The 21,071-nt window shown below is 43.1% G+C and overlaps 2 protein-coding genes across 2 annotated transcripts in view; both read left to right on the top strand.

Annotated features, from left to right (window-relative positions):
• LOC134578477 (5-hydroxytryptamine receptor 3A-like) overlaps positions 1-3,723 on the top strand; it is a 62,187-nt gene extending 58,464 nt beyond the window's left edge. The window contains exon 6 of the mRNA XM_063437476.1: positions 3,495-3,723. Coding sequence (XP_063293546.1) covers positions 3,495-3,723 — 229 coding nt within the window. The remainder of the gene's footprint in view (positions 1-3,494) is intronic.
• A 424-nt stretch (positions 3,724-4,147) lies between these two features.
• Positions 4,148-21,071, top strand: part of LOC134578476 (5-hydroxytryptamine receptor 3A-like) — a 51,181-nt gene continuing 34,257 nt past the window's right edge. The window contains exons 1-3 of the mRNA XM_063437475.1: positions 4,148-4,154; positions 9,496-9,641; positions 11,520-11,724. Of these exons, the coding sequence (XP_063293545.1) occupies positions 4,148-4,154; positions 9,496-9,641; positions 11,520-11,724 (358 nt within the window). The remainder of the gene's footprint in view (positions 4,155-9,495; positions 9,642-11,519; positions 11,725-21,071) is intronic.

Below are 21,071 nucleotides of genomic sequence, written 5' to 3'. Positions count from 1 at the left end.
ATAAGCCGAGTTGGGGTTTTTCAGCACAAAAAATGTGCTGAAAAACTCGGCTTATACTTGAGTATATACGGTACATAGTTACATAGCTGAAAAGAGACTTGCGTCCATCAAGTTCAGCCTTCCTCACATTTGTTTTTTGCTGTTGATCCAAAAGAAGGCAAAAAACCCAGCTTGAAGCACTTCCAATTTTGCAACAAGCTAGGAAAAAAAATCCTTCTTGACCCCAGAATAGCAGTCGGATTTATCATTGAAAAGGTTTCCACACGTTCAACTGAAAATGCACCTTATAATGACTTCTCCATTCTCAAAATTATTCAACCTCTTCATTGCAAGCATGTTTAGTACTAAGTAGAACACCCTTTTGCTTTATGACCTGCTGCAAACGAGATGCATTGCCAGACACCAGCTTCTGGAAGCGTCCCTGAGGAATCTTAGTCATGTTGCTAATAAGCAATGGCCTTCAGTTCCGTAATATTCTTTGGTTTGTTTGCTGCAACCGCCTTCTTCAAATCCCGACAGAGATTTTCTAAAATTTTACAGTAAACCTGATTTTCAGTGGGGGTTGAATAATTTTGATTACAACTGTAGGAACTGTCCTCTCTCAGAGAGAAACACAAAACATGCCACTTCACCACTCCATCCTCTTTTTCTAAGACATGAAGTATGGCCGAAAAGAATCATGACACCAGCAGTAGAGAATCATTTGCCATTATTCTTGCCCTCAAGGAGTGGAGACATTTATGGGAAGGTTCCAAAGATCCGGTCATGATCATTATGGATCATAAAGACCTTTCATACATTAGTGAAGCTAAATGACTCACTTCCAGGCAAATTTGGTGGTCCCCGTTTCGGTCACGATTTCACTACATTATTACTTACAACCCGGGTCATGCAATGCTAAGCCTGATGCCCTCTCTAGGTTTGAGAATGAGGAAAATAAAAGTGTAGAAGTATCCTCTATCGTTCCTCTGGAAATAATCCTTGCCACTACCGTTTTATCTATATCCAGTGGCTCTGGACTTTATGAGGCCTTAGGTGAAATGCAAACATGAGGCTCCACTAATAAAAAAGTGAAAAAAAAATAGAGTTGCAATACATGCACACTGTCACATATACACATTGATGCACAGTTTACCTGTGTATGTGCCTGAGTTTGTGTGTCTGACAGAGAGTATCCTTGTGTGTGTGAATGTATGTCTCTGTGAGCATGTTTGCGTTTTTGTCTGGGACCCTATGTGTATGGTGTAGCTACTTGAAGTGTGTTGTGTGTATGGGGGTGGAGGGTGATGGTGAGAGGGAGGAGGGTGATTGTGTGAGGGGGATGATGTGAGAGGGAAGGGGGTGATGGTAAGAGGGAGAGGGGGGGATGGTGAGAGGGGGAGGCGGGCGATGAGAGTGAGAGGTGGGTGATGAGAGGGAGATGTGGGTGATGGTGAGAGGGGATGATGGTGAGAGGGAGAGGGGTGATGGTGACAGGGAGAGGGGGATGATGGTGGGTGGGATAATGGTGAGAGGGAGTGGGAGTTGATGTTGAGGGAGGGAGGTTGATGGTGAGGGGGTGATGTGAGGGTGAGGGGGTAATGTGAGGGTGAGGGGGGTGATGTGAGAGGGAGGGGGGTTGATGGTGAGGGGTGAGGGAGGAGGGTTGATGATGAGAGGGGGTGATGGTGACAGGGAGAGGGAGGTGATGGTGAGTGGGGGTGATGCTGAGTGTGGTGAGGGGGGGTGATGCTGAGGGAGGGGGGAGACAACATACCCTCCAGTGTGGGCTCCCTGGTGGTCCGGTGGCCATTACTTCCGGTCTTCAACTCATTGGCCAGTTCTCGGCGAGACACATGGTCTGCAGCTCTGCTCACTGTGGAGCTGCAGACCAGTGTCTGATGGCTGGCCAGGCAGCCGGGTCCCCTCCTGGTGTCAGTGACCAAGAACCAGACATTGTCTGCCCTCAGGTGGTTGAGGCGGCCGCGAGGCCCCAGCCAGCATGAGTCCTTAGGCAGCCGCCTAATTAGAGAGCCGCCTCTGTCTATATCCTCATCGTTACTGGAAAGGATACAATCGGGACAGAATCACGCACCACCTGAGAAACCCAGTCATAATTTTATATTAACTGTATATTTGTCCTGAGCATATTTTACAAGCACGTTTACATGCTCAGAATACGGGAGGACATTCAGGAAATAGGATAACTTTATTTAATGTTAGGATGTGATGGAAAAAAGATTATTAATTGTTAGGTGACAGCCACTAGATGTTGATTTTATTCACAGATCAAATGACAAGAGAACAAAAGAGAGAAAAACAAATATATATTAATACAAATTTAAAAAAGAAACAGAGTTTATTTTACGGTTTCTCCTCTTTTTACCTCTATTGGTTACTTCGTCTCACTTCATCTGTGAACCAAATGACACAAATATGCACCTATCAGTACACTGCAAAATATATACATATTTATAGTTTGCTGTATACTGATTGGACAGTTTTCTAGTCCTTTTTGTTTGTCTGTCGTTTTCATAAATAGTTTGTATGGACAAAATTTGTCCAAACCAAATCGCCATATGAATGAATTTCTCAAACTAGATATTTTTTTATTATTATTACAATTATCTGGTTGAGAAAGCGTCTAGTTAGACGTGAAACGTATATCTTTTTTATACATTTGTTTTTAGTTTTCTGTCCCCCCTTCCCCACTTGCAGTTTGAATGCAGGAGATATTAGAACTACATTTCCCCTTTTCCCCTTGTTTCCGATAGCCCCATGGGAGGTGTGGCTAAGGCAGAGATTACCCACTTCAGTTTGGCCATACAGATTCATATCTGCAATGGCACTGTGATAGGCTAAATGCGGTCAGCTGAAATTCTCAGCCAATCACAGCCGCTCATTGCTGCTCAGGATAATTTCTCATAATACCAAGTAGCACAGTGGGGATGGGTTGATGGGGACTCTTGTAAAAATAATTTAATTCTGAATGAAACCTCAGTGCAAGGGTATTCCAGATGCCATAACTAGTTCAACAAGCAGTTATGGTGCCTACAAAGTCCCTTTAAGTCTTACTCTCTAATTCAATGGCCTTATCCACCCCTCAGACTGTAATCCATATTCAATTTCCTGGGACTATATGTGCTCTTTATGATATAATAGCTTATGTAAATGAACAGGGCATCTGAACACTGTTGTAACCACTTGAATGATCCTTCAGTGGCCTGTTGAATAATAGAAGCTGACATAATCGTCAACATATAAAGTAGATCAAAAATGTGGTGGCCCTGAGAAGGGGCAATTGACCTTGGCAATTCTCCCCCTTCCTGTAAAATATATAAAGTTATTTGGGAGATAAAATTTTCCTAGTAATATTTAAAGAATACTGTCTTATTACCAATATTAGAGTTTGGTAAACCACGTTTTTATTTATCTGAGTTTTGAGTTGTGTAGCAGATGTGTAAAACTGCACATCTTGTTCTTCGTGATGTAATGCTTTTTTTTTATTTATCCAGAACTAAATTGGATGAAAACCTTATGATTTCCTATTACATGCTCCAAGCTGATGGACAAATGACACAGACAAAGCCATTACGGATTATTACTACCTGCAACTTAGATATTTCTAAGTTTCCCTTTGACACGCAAACTTGTAACATGACTTTCACTACCTTTGTCTACCCAGGTATGTTTGGATGGCTTATAGGAATCTGTAATATACAGTCTTTGGTTCTAGATAAATGATCAGTAACACTTGAGTTAGTATAATACATTATTTCTTAGACATGGAGCTAGATTAGAAAGGTGAAAACAAAGTGAACCTTTTTGAACATTTTAATATATCCATTTTGTCTGTTTTGACATATTTTTGTGACTGCATTCTGAGTTCTTACTGATTAAATTAAATAAGGAAAAAACAAAATGAAATCAGTAAATACTTGACATTGTCTTGGAGAATTTACAATGAGATTGAGAATATCACGCCATCAGGTCTTACATTGGGATTTGGGTACTTGGGAAATTCTCACAGTAACGGAGCTAAAGTACTCTGGCTGAGAACCTCCATCAAGTCTTCTTCCTCGCTGCTATCAGGGTCCCTGGACTGCAAACTGGAGACCCTGGTCTCCAAAAGTGCTATGAACCCAGCCCTTTCCCCAAACACCAGACAATGCTTGGTGAGGGTTAAAACAACCTTAATTAAGCACAACACAGGTATTTATAGGCACATTCCCCACAGGAGGTCATCAGTTAGAACAATGCAAGACTTGGTGTCCAGGACATAATTAGGCTAAGTTATGATAATTGAGTTTCCTGACAGACACCAAGACATAATGCACAATAGCTGTTTAACAATCATACAATTACCTAATTAACTTCCATTCTGTTTCACATTTTATACAATAACTAAACAATAGCATAACATATCCTCACATTCTATATATCGTTCAAAAGTCCATATTGTCCATATTGTCCAAAAAGTGCTGTGATCAGTAAACCGCTCCAGAGGTAGGAGCTAGTAAAGTTTTACCAGGTCACAGCTATTTTCCAATCCACTTTAGACTTCCAGCCATTTGGCTGCTTTTCCCGGTCTTGCAAAGCAGGGTTTCTGGTACTTTAGGGAGGCTGGTACCCCTACATGTTAGGTGTCCTTGGAAAGCTCTCCCATGCTGGCCTAATAGCGCTCTGATCGGATAGTTATAGCAGGTTAAAGTCTGATCAGGCCATGACTATTCTCCGATCCGTCTCAGAGTTCCAGGCGTTTGGCTGATTTTTCCAGTCACCTTGTCCGCCCTCTAGCAGGTCAGGGTAGGAAGCTCTCTCAAGTCCAAGGTGTCTTCCGATGCCTCTTTTGCTCACAGACCTCCCCTCTAAAAAGCACCTTAATGGGTGCTTCTAGGACCGAGAGCGCTCTTCACAGGTTTTAACAGATCGCGGCAACTTCACAATCTGACTAAGAGTTCCAAAGAGTTTGTGGGTTGCTACCAGTCAGGCGCACCGTGCCTCTGTAGTCTCGTGGTCAGCTTGGGGTGACCTCTGGGCCCAGGGAAAGGGGCACTGAGCTGAAAGGCATGGACTGGAGGAGTAACTGGAAGTGATTATAGTCCTTGGGGCAGTGTACCCACAAGTAGCTGGGTTACTACCATTTAGGGTGTCCCTTACCTTAACTGAACAGTTTATTTTACAACATCAAGATAACATTCATAGACCTTTATCTAATTAAAGTATTCACTTGCTACTAAATACACCTTATCACAATGCTAATTGGGATAATTCTTTCTGAGCATCAACTTCTGTATAGTTCCATACCTTCAGGGGTTAATAAAACAAAACAAACCTGTTTCTTCCTAGTTATACCTGAAAGGGTTAATGGGCTCAGATTTTTTTTTTATATCTTTCCTGACACCCCATTGGTTCTCCAATATTTAAACTGACCAATTACAAACCTTTTCTCCCATTTATAAACCAGACACTGAGCACTTGTCTGGTTCCCCTCTGATGAGCCAGATTGGTGAAACATGCGTCAGGGGTTCTGACAAGCAAACTTCATAGCCACTGTATCATGAGTGAGCCCATGTTCGGCTTATAATGCTTATACACATGGGCTGCCCTTGAAGAGCAATGAACCAACATGCTCACTTTGAGAGGAGGCTTGCTTGTCACTGGTGTCTCTGGCCCGGCCCACTTACAAGTGGACTGCTGTGATTCAAAAATGCCCGGGCCAAATTTTTTTCCCAATCTGGCCCAGTTTGCATGAATTAAAGGTGGAATTAGTGTGCATACATGAGTTGGATGTTCTAGGAAGATATACATTCACATATTTTGGACCCAGAGGCGGCTCTAGACTTTATGAGGCATAAGGCGAAACCTAAACATGAGGCCCCACTAACACCAAAGTGAAAAAAATTGTTGCAATATAATTATATTTATATATTATTAAATATATAATTATTATTTATTATTAAATATCATTATATAGAGAGAGATACTGCAATTAGTGATGTACCGAACTGTCTGCCGGCGAACAGTTCCCGGCGAACTTAGCGTGTTCGCGTTCGCCGCCGCGGGCGAACACATGGATGGTTCGATCCGCCCCCTATTCGTCATCATTGGGCAAACTTTGACCCTGTGCCTCTCGGTCAGCAGACACATTCCAGCCAATCAGCAGCACTCCCTCCCTTCCACACCCTCCAACCTCCCTCCCAGCATCCATTTTCGATTCATTCTGAAGCTGCATGCTTAGTGAGAGGAGGGAAAGTTTAGCTGCTGCTGATTAGATAGGGAAATTGATAGCTAGGCTAGGGTATTCAGTGTCCACTACAATCCTGAAGGACTCATCTGATCTCTGCTGTAAGGACAGCACCCCAAAAAGCCCTTTTTAGGGCTATAACATCAGGCTGCTTTTTTTTTGTTTTTCCTGTGTAATTTAATTGCAGGTGCCTGCCTGCCAGCTTCTGTGTGAGGTTCACATTGGATACTGTGCCTACTTGCCCAGTGCCACCACTCATATCTGTTTTAACAATTGGTTAAGCTTTAGATTTAAAAGAAATTATTTGTTTTCACTGTAATAGAAGAGCAGTTGCCTGCCTGCCAGCTTCTGTGTCAGGTTGGATGCCTTGCCCATTTGCACAGTCAGTGCCACCACTCATATCTGTTTTAACAATAGCTTAAGCTTTAGATTTTAAAGAAATCATTTTTTTTCACTGTAATAGAAGAGCAGTTGCCTGCCTGCCAGCTTCTGTGTCAGGTTGGATGCCTTGCCCATTTGCACAGTCAGTGCCACCACTCATATCTGTTTTAACAATCCATATCCATTGTGATTTAGGAACGTTAGGTGATTTCTGCCCTTTATGGATTAAAAGCAGACTCTGCATCAACTTTGTAATTTTCCATGGGAGTTTTGCCATGGATCCCCCTCCGGCATGCCACAGTCCAGGTGTTAGTCCCCTTGAAACAACTTTTCCATCACTTTTGTGGCCAGAAAGAGTCCCTGTTGGTTTTAAAATGCGCCTGCTCATTGAAGTCAATGGCGGTTCGTGCGGTTCGCCGGTTCGCAAACATTTGAGGAAGTTCGCGTTCACCGTTCGCGAACCGAAAATTTCGGGTTCGCGACAACACTAACTGCAATATCAGTAAATCCTAGGTGGGGATTATACCACCAACTCTGTCACTATAGAGCAGTACAATTTTTATATTCAATACAGCTATTATTGTCTTACTGAGAGCACTATCTGTGGCTATTCTTATTTCCTCTCCGAGCATCTAGACAACTACCAGCCGAGGCCTACCACCACCATATCCCATAAGTGGGGATTATATCCCTATAGGCGATCCATACTAGAGCTGGTCATAGCTCTCTTATATGTTAGTGCAATATTATTATTAATAACAGGCCTACTTAGCCCTGACACTGCACTATCAGGTTATTTTGTCTCTTTCTCACCCACATACGGAGACTAAAGCCAACAAGACCCCCCAAGTATAAAAAACCTAGAAAGCACAATTGAACCTACCTCCCAAAAAAGAGACAATTTTATATGTGACCATTTGCAGATCTGGAATAAGACTATTTTATCTTATTATATGTGGAGCAGCCCTTAACTGTCTTTTGCTTAGATATTCTATATATGTTTATTTTTATCTTGTTTATTTTTAGGAGGATTAAGTAGTGGTGTTGAATGGGTTAGTGGTAATGGAGGAATTTAAAGCATTTTTGGCCATATCAAGGTATTCTCAAGTCAGATTGGCCTTAATGAGAGCAGTTTTTTGCAGGAGGTCTGCAAGGGAGGGGGAGGCAGAGGGAGCCATAGGGCCAGGAATACAGCTTTGTATTCCTGACACTATAGTATCCCTTTAACTCTATATAGGGTGAGGTAGAGGCAAAAAATGCCTACAAAATTCAATTTGTAAACAAAAAAAATTGAAAATTAGACCTGTGCTGCAGAAACTCCACACTGAAGTCCCAACAGTGTATATACAACAGCCAAAAAGCAAACACCAGTCCTGCGCATCCAGTATAGGTGTGCACACCCAGGTGCTACCACAATTTATTTGAGGACAAAGTTAAAGCAGCTTTAACTTTGTCCTGAAATAAATTGTGGTAGCACCTGGGTGAGCACACCTATACTGTATGCGCAGGACTGGTGTTTGTTTTTTGGCTGTAGTATCCCTTTAAGATGCATACACGTCACGTACAGTGTAAAAACAAAATCAATATTAACCAATGTTGCACCAAATAACTATTAAAGTGCATAACATACACCTTTCATAAAATACCAATCTCAGTGTACAAAGAAGTTTTGAGTTTACAAAGAAGGTTATACTTATATATAAAACATTCCAATATTCTCAGGCCATATAAAAATAAAAAGAATACATCAATAGTTCATACATGATAGTACAAAAGTCTAAAAAAATCCCCCTCTTCTAATTGGTGCACTCACATGAACCAAAGCCCAACACCCAGCTCTAGGTAAAGACTGCTCTGCAAGGGGAGGGGTTTTACATGAGTATTAATTTCTTCTTATGTGTATGTTGCAGCAGTAAAACAAAAACCAAAAACAAAAAAAAGAGAACCAGGGAGGCTCACAATAGCATTACACAAATTAATTTATTTCAAATAAACTAAAATAAAAAAGGCTTACACAAATCTTGGTGAGTTCATGTCAAATGAAGCCCACGTGATTGGGTGAAATGCATCACTGAAGGTGAGTCTACGTATACATCGCATCACGAGTAAAAATACGGCTGTGCCAACCTAGTCCCTATTTGTTGTATTACTAGTTTCCCATATTTCTACAATGCCAGTTATATAATTGCCATCACAGCACTATATGTTTCCATCCAGATTTTCCCAGGCTATTTCCTATAGTTTGTGTATATTCTAACCATGTCCTGTTGTGGTGGAATCTCGGTAAAAATAAATTTAGTAGCCGAGATTGCCACGTGGTATGTGCACATGTATATGCTGATGTATCGGTCGGTTGGTTGCACGTGGCAACGATACAATCAGTAGTGTAAGGAGCATGTGTAGAAATACAGGATATACGAGTATTCCCCTCCTCCATTGTGCTGGGCAAGCCAAGTGGTCAAACAGGAACGTTAGTCTTTATTCTGTTGATTGGGTTAGAGTACATGTAGGTGGAACTGATTATAGGAGGAGCTATATGTCTATATAAGGGACCTACACTGTACGATCAGGACTCAGATTTTAGCTGTTTTTGGTGACATTAGTCCCTCTGAGTCCCGGTCGGTGAATCGAAAAAAGATCTCTTCCTTCCTGAAGAAACCTGTGTCCATCTCTCTGTGCTTGGCTTCCGTCAGTTTCTCCGGTATCACTGTCTGGTTTTTTTCAAGTGCTCTCATAGCCACGCACCATCATTCATAATTTGCATTATTAATAATGTTCATTACTTTCACATGTATTGTGTTTTTTTTTCTGTATTGCAGTCATACTAGGGAATGAACCTGAGAAAAATTGTCCTTCAGATGTTTTATATAGATTGTCTTGTTCTATAGGTGTAGATCTTATTGTTAATCCTTCTGTGAATAATTCTGAAGCTGCAACTAGCCTAACAGAAGGAGTGTTTTCTAGTAAAGGAGAATGGACCCTCGTAAACGTCAATGTAATTCACGATGTGGATGCAAACTTGGTGAGGTATCAGGTAAGAATATATTTGCTAAAGCTCAATCATAGACTTCTTTGTTGACTGCTATGAAACTTTGTGATGAACTTGAATATGGGGAATGTTCTGACAGACTAGAAACAGTAAGGCAACACTATATGAGAGGGGGAAAATAACAATCCAGTAATCCAGGTAGAGACTTGTATGGGGACCAAACTTCAATGAGAAAGAGTCAGATGCTATGCCGCTCTTCCTAAAAACACAACATTTACTTGAAAATAAAAAATATAAAGAACAGACAAAACACACAGTGGGATAAGGCCCGTAAGCAAAAAAATAAATAAATAACAAACGAAACATGTTTTGTATACTATGAATTTACTGATAGGGATATCTATAAATGCATCTGAATTGAATATATACCTTAATGAGGTGTTAAACTACCATTCCGACTTTATTTACCCTTCGTGCATTTATTTTTAATATATTAACAAAAAATATATAAATTATTATATATAATACATAATGTCTTTTTCTCACAACCGCTAATTGTCTTTCTGTGAGAGGTGCAGAAGTGAGTGGCTTAAATATCTACGTGGGGCTGCATCTATCCTATCTAGACATAACAGACTTCAGGTATCTGAATGAGACTATTGAAGTGTGACATCAATCAATATGGTGTGCACACTGTGAGGGGAAAGGTTACTATATGCCACGTTGGACCCAGCCCTCTACCTCTGACTTTACCACTAAACCAGTCTAGCTCTGGCTGTGTAAGGGTGCTCCTTGGCACACCCCATGAACCAAGGCAATGCAGAACTTGAGTCTCAGAGTCATCTTTACACCTTTGTCTGTACGAGTGGAAGATAAATATTAAGATACCACAGAACCCTAGGCAGGCTTCTTTATCCACAGAGAGATGGTAAATGGGGGCAGGCAAATGTATGGTTCTTGGGTGCTGTCTAACTCCCTATGTGGGTAACCCTGCTCTGAGCCTATGCAAGTATGTCTGAAATGCAGACAACAAGGCAGTCTGTGATGTGCACTGGCTGCTGTACAGACAAGCTAATAAAGAGCAAAATTACTTTCATAGTGTCTGTACATAGCTACCCAGATAGTATCTGGGATCATAACTAGCTTGAGAATTCTGCCATGTACAGTTGTAAGACTAGTTCTGAAATACTGCTGGTAAAGAAAATATAGAGCAAGTTATCTTTGATCAACAACTTTTAGGTTAAAGGACCACTATAGGCACCCAGACCACTTCAGCTTAATGAAGCGGTCTGAGTGCCAGATCCCTCTAGGGTTAACCCTGCCTGCTGTAAACATAGCAGTTTCAGAGAAACTGCTATGTTTACATTTGGGTTAATCCAGCCTCTAGTGGCTGTCTCATTGACAGCCGCTAGAGGCGCTCCTGCACTTCTCACTGTGATTTTCACAGTGAAAAGGTGCCAGTGTCCATAGGAAAGCATTGAGAATGCTTTCCTATGGACTGACTGAATGCGCGCGCAGCTCTTGCCGCACATGCGCATTCAGCCAGTGACATCAGAAGGAGGAAGAGAGTTCCCAGCGCCGAGGGAGCCCGGTGCTGGAGAAACGTAAGGGATTTAACCCCTTCCTCTCCATTCAGCCCAGCGGGAGGGGTGCCATGAGGGTGGGGGGGACCTATTAACACCACAGTGCCAGGAAAACCCCGCATCACAACAACTTCACACAGACAGTAATTTAATACTGTCTGTATGGCAGAGAACAAATAAAAAATGTCCTTTCTCTTTTATTTAAAAGGTATTGACTGTGCACAATGAAACTCTAAGTCAGGGCACAAAGCTCTTTCTTCCAACCCTCATTCTATTTTTTTTATTAATACATCTTAATAATTACTGGATTTTTACTTTTTATTTCTTTTCTTTCCTTTAGATTTCCTTACAGAGAACTCCTCTAAAGTATGTCATTAACCTTGTTTTGCCAACCATCTTCATGGTTTTCATGGATGTTTCCAGTATGTTCATGCAGTCATACGAAACCAGGTTTAGTTTCAAGATTATCCTGGTTTTAGGATTCTCTGTGCTGCTGCTGATTCTCAATGCTATGCTCCCTAATTCTGACAGTCCACCAATTTTGGGTAGGTACCTACCATAAGCAATTTGTTAATTCTTATTATCTGATAACACATATATATATATTTCCTCAAAGGTGATAAACAGTTCTTGTAGGTATTAGTATAATGACCTGCATGGTCATTTTACCAACAAAAGTAAATTGAGAGGCTGGGCTGACCAGGTAATATCATACTTATATATGACACACACACACACACATATATATATATATATATATATATATATATATACATACATACATACATACATACACACACACACACACACACACACACACACACACACACACACACACACACACACACACACACAAACTTATTACTGGGAAAGCCTTGCATGAGTAAGACTTAAAGTGGCCCTGTCACCGTCTAGACACTTTGCCGAACACCAACGGTGACATTGCTGCTGGGGTACTTTGGCCAGGGTATGGGGCAGGGAAAGATGAGTTCCACTTACCTTAGCCAGTTCCTCCTTAGCCAGTTCCCCTATTCTTGTACCTGCTCGATAGTACAGCACCAGGGCCGGTGCAAGGATTTTTGCCGCCCTAGGCAAAAGAAAGATTTGCTGCCCCCCCCCCCCTCTCCCACCTACCCCCTCCCCCCCCAGTGACATTGCAATGCCCCATCCATATGATCTGCCATATGAACTAATGCCAGTGCTGCACACAGTGTGTGTTTACATTAAAAAGCCTGCAGGGACAAACTATAGACACCAGAACCACTTTATTAAGCTGCAGTGGTTCTGGGGACTATAGTGTCCCTTTAATGTGAGGCAAATTATAGATTCGTGTCACTAATAATATACTAGATTGCTTACTTACAATCAGATGAGGATGGTGATGGGCTCTGACTGCAGTCTGGCTCCACTGGTCTGGTGTAGAACAGGATCTCTGGAGGCTGTTTGTAACTGTGGTCACAAAATTCAATGTTCTGGGAGAACGGGAAGCAGCTCCATTTTTGGGACCCCTTACATAGCTCAAGGTCTGGGCCCCAGGGCCTGACGGTGAGTATGCCTATAAGGCCCACCCATAAGTCCACCTACATGTGTGTAAGGGATGCATTGTGTGAATCTGTGTTTGCATGCATAAGGGATGCAAAGTGTGTTTCTGTGTATGTAAAGGATGCAGTGTGTGTGTCTTTAAGGGGTTCGTTGAGTGTGTGTAAGAGATGCATTGTGTTTCTGTGTCTGAGTAAGAGAAGCAGTGTGTGTTTGCATGTGTGTGTAAGGGATGCATTGTGTGTTTCTGTGTATATGTGCAAAGGATGCATTGTCTTTATGTCTAAGGGTTGCATTGTGTGTGTGTGTGTGTGTAATGGATGCATTGTGTGTTTCTCTGTGTGTAAGGGAAGCATGTTGTGTTTCTGTGTGTAAAGGGATGCATTGTGTGTGTGTGTGTGTGTGTGCGTAGTGTGAAAGAGCTCCCTGTCCTGCCCCCTGTCCTATAGAGATCTCCCCTGCCCCTTAGTGGTCTCTCCTCTCCCCCCCACCTCCCTTAGTGGTGTCCTTTTCTCCCCGACTTTCCATTAGTGATCTCTCGTCTCCCCCTTAGTGGTCTCTGCTCTCCTCTGCCCCCCCCTTTCCATTAGTGGTCTCTCCTCTCCCCCCACCCTCCCCTAGTGGTCTATCCTCCACCCCCCCTCCCTTAGCGGTCTCTCCTCACCCCCCACCCTAGTGGACTCTCCACCACCCCCTCCCTCCTTTAGTGGTCTCTCCCTCCCACACGTTCTCCTCACCCCCCTCCCTGTGTTCTCATCTCCCCCTCATGTTCTCCTCTTCTTCTCCCCCGTGTTCTCCTCTTATTCCCCCCTCCCTATGTTCTCCACTTCTTCCCCCCCTCCCAGTGTTCTCCTCTTCTTCTCCCCCCGTCCCTGTAATCTCTTCTTCTCCCCCCTGTAAACTTCTCTTCTTCTCCCCCCCCTCCCTGTAATCTTCTCCCCTCCCCCCTGTAATTTTCTTTTCTTCTCCCCCCTTCCCTCCCTGTAATCTCTTCTCCTCCCCCCTAATCTTCTCTTCCCCCCCCTCCCGGTAATCTTCTCTTCTTACCCCCCCCTCCCGGTAATCTTCTCTTCTCCCCCCCTGTAATCTTCTCTTCTTCACCCCCCCTGTAATCTTCTCTTCTTCTCCCCCTCCAATCTTTTCCACTCCCCCCTTATTCCCTGTAATCTTCTCTTCTTCTCCCTCCAATCTTCTCCACTCCCCCTCCCTCCCTGTAATCTTCTCCCCCTCCCTCCCTGTAATTTTCTCCACTCCCCCTCCCTCCCTGTAATTTTCTCCACTCCCCCTCCCTCCCTGTAATCTTCTCCCCCCTCCCTCCCTGTAATCTTCTCCCCCCTCCCTCCCTGTAATTTTCTTCACTCCCCCCTCCCTCCCTGTAATCTCTTCTCCTCCCCCCTAATCTTCTCTCCTCCCCCCTGCCGGTAATCTTCTCTTCTTACCCCCCCTCCCGGTAATCTTCTCTTCTCCCCCCCTGTAATCTTCTCTTCTTCACCCCCCTGTAATCTTCTCTTCTTATCCCCCCTCCAATCTTCTCCACTCCCCCTCCCTCCCTGTAATCTTCTCCCCCTCCCTCCCTGTAATTTTCTTCACTCCCCCCCCCCTGTAATTTTCTCCACTCCCCACCTCCCTGTAATCTTCTCCCCCCTCCCTCCCTGTAATTTTCTTCACTCCCCCTCCCTCCCTGTAATATTCTCCCCCCCTCCCTCCCTGTAATATTCTCCCCCCTCCCTCCCTGTAATTTTCCTTCCTCCCCCTCCCTCCCTGTAATCTTCTCCCCCCTCCCTCCCTGCAATCTTCCCCCCTCTCCCTCCCTGTAATCTTCCCCCCTCTCTCTCCCTGTAATCTCCCCCTCCCTCCCTGCAATATTCTCCCCCCCTCCCTCCCTGCAATATTCTCCCCCTTCCCTCCCTGCAATATTCTCCCCCTTCCCTCCCTGCAATAATCTCCCCCCCTCCCTCCCTGCAATAATCTCCCCCCTCCGTCCCAGTAATCTTCCCCCCTCCCTGCAATATTCTCCCCCTCCCTGTAATCTCCCCCTCCCTCCCTGCAATCTCCCCCCCTCCCTCCCTGCAATATTCTTCCCCCCTCCCTCCCTGCACCCCCCTCCCTCCCTGCAATAATCTCCCCCCCTCCCTGCAATATTCTCCCCCCTCCCTCCCTGTAATTTCCCCCTCCCTCCCTGCAATATTCTCCCCCTCCCTCCCTGCAATATCCCCCCCTCCCTGTAATATTCTCCCCCCTCCAATCTTCTCCTCACCTCCCCTGTAGCGTGGCCGAGCTCCTCTCCGGTCTGTGACCTGGACGGACTGACAGGAAGTGCATGCACTTCCTTTCAGTCCGGGTGGGTCGCGGACCGGAGATGAGCTCGGCCACGCTACAGGGAAGGGGAGGTGAGGCAGTGCGGCAGCCGTCTGAGCGCTCTCTATAGAGCGCTCAGGCGGCTGTAGCATTTAAAGGGCCGGCGATGGGGGCGCAGGGTGCCCCCTCCTATATGGCGCCCTAGGCGGCTGCCTAGTTCGCCTTATAGGAAGCGCCGGCCCTGTACAGAACTGAGGTCATCGGAGGATCCCGCAAGACAACAGGATCCTCCATAGACAGAGCCAAATCCCTGCAGACATCATTGTTGATGAGGATTTATACTTCTAGATGGCGGACGCTCCACCTGGTATCCAAGAAAGTGTATCCAGAGTAGTCCATACTTTGTCTTATGTTTGTATTTAGAAATAAATGAAAACTTAAAAAAGAGAGAGTAAGAAAGAGAAAGAAAAGAAAAGTTTGGAATTTGGGAAATGTTAAAGGACCACTATAGTGCCAGGAAAACAAAGTCATTTTCCTGGCACTATAGGGTCTTTGGGTACCCCCCACCCTCTGGGTCCCCCTCCCGCCGGGCTGAAGGGGGAGGAAGGGGTTAAACGCTTACCTTTCTCCAGCGCCGGGCTCCCTCTGCGCTGGGGAATCTCCTCCCTCTTCCGACGTCATCCGCAGAATGCTACTACTCAATGCTTTCCTATGGACGCTAGCGTCTTTTCACTGTGAAATCACAGTGAAAAGCACGGAGCGCCTCTAGCGGCTGTCAATGAGACAGCCACTAGAGGCTAGATTAACCCTAATGTAAACATAGCAGTTTCTCTGAAACTGCTATGTTTACAGCAGGTAGGGTTAACCCTAGATGGACCTGTCACCCAGACCACTTCATTAAGCTGAAGTGGTCTGGGTGCCTATAGTTGTCCTTTAAGTAAGGTGTGATAGTAAGGATGCACTGCAGTTGGTTAGCTTTGTTATTGACTAAAGCAAGAAAACAAAAGACCTTCAAGCCAGATGTTGACAATATGAAATATTTATTTTCGGTCTTTATTTTATTAGGTTATGCTGTCACACAATCACACATATTTTTTACTAGAGGCAGGGAAGATAGTTAGAACATTGACATTTTGTGGTGGGTGGAAGTAGTTTGGGTCAATTATAGGAAGGCAAGTTTTAACCTAAATTGTGATGTTACGTCTTAAAACTGTGAAGATGTTCTGTATTCTGCAGCTGTAACTTGACACTTAAAACCAGTGTTCTCCTGGTGTCATTCATAAGCTATACTTACACCCAAAATAAAAATACACAGGAAATCAACATACCATGCTAAGATGTAAACTCAGAAGCTGTGGAAGTAGCTATCACAGATCTTTTGTTTTTAACTCAGTATGTAACTACATTTTTGAGATATTAATTTTTTTTCCCAACTAGTAAACTGATCTGTTAGTGTCACTACTAAAACAAGCACAGTGTTTTATTAAGTCAAAACCCTAGAGTATTATTGGGATTTTTATAACTTGGTCCTATCCCTCCACACATGGGTGTTTTAGTATAGCGTTGTGTACATAAATGCACTGTAAAAGATGGCATTTAATAATGATTATTTTCTCTATGGGTGTACAAAACACTTGCAAACTAGACCAAATCAAAATTTAATATCTAATGTCTGCTGATAGCTTGGGCTATAGACTGCCAAAAGCTAGCTCATCAAACAAAATAAAGTGAAGGGAAACATTTTTATGATCCCCAAAATTACTACAGGAATCTTCCCAGTAGTTTCTGATAAGGATTGAAAAGTCCATTAAAGGTTTATTCAAAGTACCATTTGAAAGGTTTACTCCAAGGACAGCTGTTTGAAGTTGACATAGTTGTCACACTACTACCATTTGTTGCCCAGGCTGTTAAACAGCCTGGGGACGTCTAGATGGTGGAGAGGGACACTTCCCACAGTCCCTCCACTCTCCTCAGCAGTCCCAAGGCCAACTGCGGTGGCTCCGCACCCTTTTATGACTCGGCACGCACGTGCCGACGTCATGACGCAAATGGCATCATGCCCAGCAAAACGTTCGTATTCAAATATTTTGGGGGTGTGGCTATATAATTAAAGCTACAAACAATAAAAAGGCACCATAGGGCATGAAACTATGATTCCCAATAGTGCTTTACTGTCTGTGTATTTCTGGTATTTTGATCTCGGCTTTTCTGACTATTCTCCATTCTGTAATCCTGTCACTCAGCTATTGGTTTTCGCTTCCCTGATTTCTGGTTTCCCTTACTCGGCTTGTCCCTGACTATTCTATATCTAACAAGGTTTAAGCTCAGCCATTCTAGGGACCTGTATACGTTGTCATTTCTATTATCATATACACTCTGCGTGTTGGGTCACTAGCTATTGTGACAATAGTACTTGGAGTCAGTGTAAGCATTGTTTTGTTATGAAATAGTGTACATTCTGAGTTCAACTCCTTTGCTGCCAGAGTTGTAACTCCACCTCTGGTAGTGTCATTGGGATGTCAATAGGCTATTTCGGAACTCTTGGCTAATGTCGGTTTTGTGCATATTTTTATGAAGTGTGCACAGAGGCTGATGTCAGTAGTGACATCAGCAGAGGGATTTTCAGTTCACTGAGGGCTCTTTGAGCCCTCTATACTGTGTGATTGCAGCATGAAAGCGCACTTTCGTTCTGCTGTTCCTCACACAGAGATGGTGCTTGGCAGCTGGAAAAGCCCATTACTGATCTTGCTGCATGAGGCAAACAGGGAGACCCTGAGGGTCTTCCTTACACAGGTGGCCAGTTACATGCTGGGGGGTAAAGCATTTTTAAATTTATCGTGGCAGCGCGAAGATAACGTCATGAGTAGTATTCACTTTGACTGCTTATAGCTCTTCTGTCAGTCTGGGACCACTATTTAAACACTGCAGTGTAAACATTGCTGTTCTGCAGAACAGTATTTCTTTACATCACAGGGACAAAACTACAGGGGCATGATACTCAGACCACTTAATTGAGAAGTAATCTCTTTATTTCTTCTTAACTAGTGTGTCTTTCTGTCCATGTCCCTCTCTTTCCTATTCTTGTGGGCAGTATTGACCAGGATGTCACTAATCACCGTATCAGCTATATGTGATTGTTTCTGTGGTTAGCTCCAACTAAGCAGTACTTGGAGGTACGGGTTACAGCAAAAGACCTCTTTTCACAATACCTAACAAATGTTTGATACAGATTATATGTTTTAGATATGTGCATTCGTTATCGGACGAATATGATTTTGTCCGAAATTTTTGACTTTTTCATATTAGTTTACTATAACATTAACAAAAGATCTACATACGAATTATATACGAAACGAAAGGGCAAATTCCGAATGCATTACATTTCATTTAATTTCTTTCGTTTAATAGACTCTGTGCTGCAGGATAATTAACCCCTGCAGCAGTGAGGAGAAACAAAAAACCTGGATCTCCCTGCAGCAGGAGACTTAACCCGTGCGTGTAAGAGTCATGTGGCGGAACTTACCTCCTATTCGTATGTTTTACCCTTTATTTCATATGTTTTATCTTTTTTCAGTTTGGAAGTACTCTCGAATGAGGACCCCCCTGTACCCCATTAGAACGTTAACACCAACAATTTAATGGGTGGCTGCCATTTCGTATAACCGAACACGTGGCAGACAAAAGAATGGCGGCCATCTTGTCTACTGATCGTGGGCAGCGGTGCTTGGTCATCGAGTGCCTGGAACTCTTTTCGGCTAGGCACTCGCAAACGCCAGTAAAACTTAGACCGCTGCCCGTTCTATTTCCCGGCCACCTATACAGATGACATTAGGGAGACATGAACTACCGATCAGGGGGAGCAATCATATCCTGAAATGAATAGATTCCCTTGCATGGTGTTCGCATAGGAACCTCACAAACGGAGATCGGCCAGGGCAGTAGTTTTAAATGACAGTAGTAGCCACTGGCTTGTTTGCTGTTTAGGCCACATGCCACGAGTAAGGGCATACGAGAGGATTTAACCTCCCTTTTATTAATATGTGGGTCATAGTGACCCCCATAGGTTTTAATGCAGGGGGGGTTGGAATTGTTATTATTTATTACAAGGAGAGAGCTGGTAGCAGTGCCGGCTCCCTCCTTGCTTTTTTTATTTTTCTTGCACATATGCAGTGTAATGTTCGTCCTAATGGACAGAAACAAATTATTTTTTACCGAATTTCGGTAATTGTTTTATGGACGAAATTCAGAACTGACAAATTATATTTTTATTTAGTAAAAGTTCATTCGTACGAAACGACAATTTCACTGGTGCACATGTCTACTATGTTTCCATGTGCTGCTTCTCGTCCCTTCTATACTCTATCCAGGGCCGAAGATCATGACAGATAATTATGAAGCAAAAAAGTGCATTTTAAAAACCCACTAAAGGCACCCAGACTACGTCATCTCTTTAACCCCTTAAGGACACATGACATGTGTGACATGTCATGATTCCCTTTTATTCCAGAAGTTTGGTCCTTAAGGAGTTAAAGTGGTCTGGGTGCAGTGACCTTTTCGTTCGAATAATCCAATATAAAACATTGCAGTTTTGTAGAAAGTGCAATGTTTCCATAGCAGTATTAACACACTTCTAGTGGCTGTCCTCCTAGCAGCCACTAGAGGCACTTCCACGATGAGAACAAAGTCTAACTCAGTTCTCAATTAAATGCCACTCATAGAGCAGCAGTTGGTTTGTGCCGCACAGCTTTTGCTGCACATGCACACTAGCCTCCCAATGTTTCTCCATAGCGAAACATTGTATCTTGATGATCTTAGCCAAGGAGGCGGAGAAGCAAGACAGAGACTGTCATGGCAAAGGCTGAAAGGTAAATATATCTTATCTTTCAATCTCTTACAAGCAAAGGGTTGGGGGGATCTGAATAGATAGATTAAAACAATAGCGTTACACATACATGTTTGTACTCATAGCGCTACAGCTTCCTTTAAACATTCCTTTAAACTAGAACACTCTGCTATAATATGCAGACACCAGGAGCTAACCTATGATGTTGGCTGAGTATGGTAGAAAGTACAAGTATAAAGATTACAGGTATATAAATGCGTGCTGTGCCTTTAAGATATAAGAAATGTGTGCTGTGCCTTTAAGAAAACTAACATAGTATGCGTGGCAGGTCTAGTGGCAAAAAAATAATAAAATAAAACGGAGGGAAAAAATGTAGAATGATAGTAAAAACAAAGGATGAATCGAATAAGCAACAGATAAAAACAAAGAGAAAAAGATGGAAAAAATAAAAATATAATAATACAAAAATAAAAATAAAAATAGAAATAGGTAAATAGTAAAAATGCAGCCGATGATATGTGCAGTGCAAATATCTCTATCCCTGATATAAAATAGGGTAGTTGATATCCGCTCCAAATAATATACTTTGTATATTTCAAAGATGCGATTCAAATATTTAAAAGTATAGTAGCAATACAGTATAAGGAACTGGATGCTAGGGTGATACAGAAAATGTATCACTAGATATAGAAAGCAATGGTACAAACTGGATGTAAATAACATAAACCAGTTTATTGATAAAAAGATAAAAATATAATTCAGGAACAGTTCATACAGTTGTTACCAGTCTAATGAGGCTCAGAAAAGTGCAGAAACCCTTGGATTTGGCTGGGATTGATGTTGATTGACTTCGGCCGATGAGCTTTGGAAATCCTGCTGCCGGTGAGGACGGCGGGCTTCTCTGTGTGCGTCCCGATAAGAATCTCTCTCCAGGGGACGTGCTCTGCAAACGGCTCCACTCAGCAAATGCGCCAAAGGTCCTGTGCGAATACGGTTCTCTGCTGGTAAACACTCAGTATGCTGGAACTCAGTCCTGATGAATTACTGTGTCTTGTCTAACGCGTTTCGTAGGAGAGTGCCCTACTTCTTCAGAGACGGGATATGGACCATTGCTTTCTAGTTACTTATATATACATGCTTGTAATTGTTAATAAAGCCTTATAATCATACATTACATTCTCATTATTAAAAGGACTTAAAAAACTCATCGGT

Source organism: Pelobates fuscus, chromosome 12, assembly GCF_036172605.1.
Source record: "Pelobates fuscus isolate aPelFus1 chromosome 12, aPelFus1.pri, whole genome shotgun sequence".
Taxonomy (NCBI): domain Eukaryota; kingdom Metazoa; phylum Chordata; class Amphibia; order Anura; family Pelobatidae; genus Pelobates; species Pelobates fuscus.
Note: the sequence above shows the minus strand (reverse complement) of the source record. Positions and strands in the feature narration are given on the sequence as shown.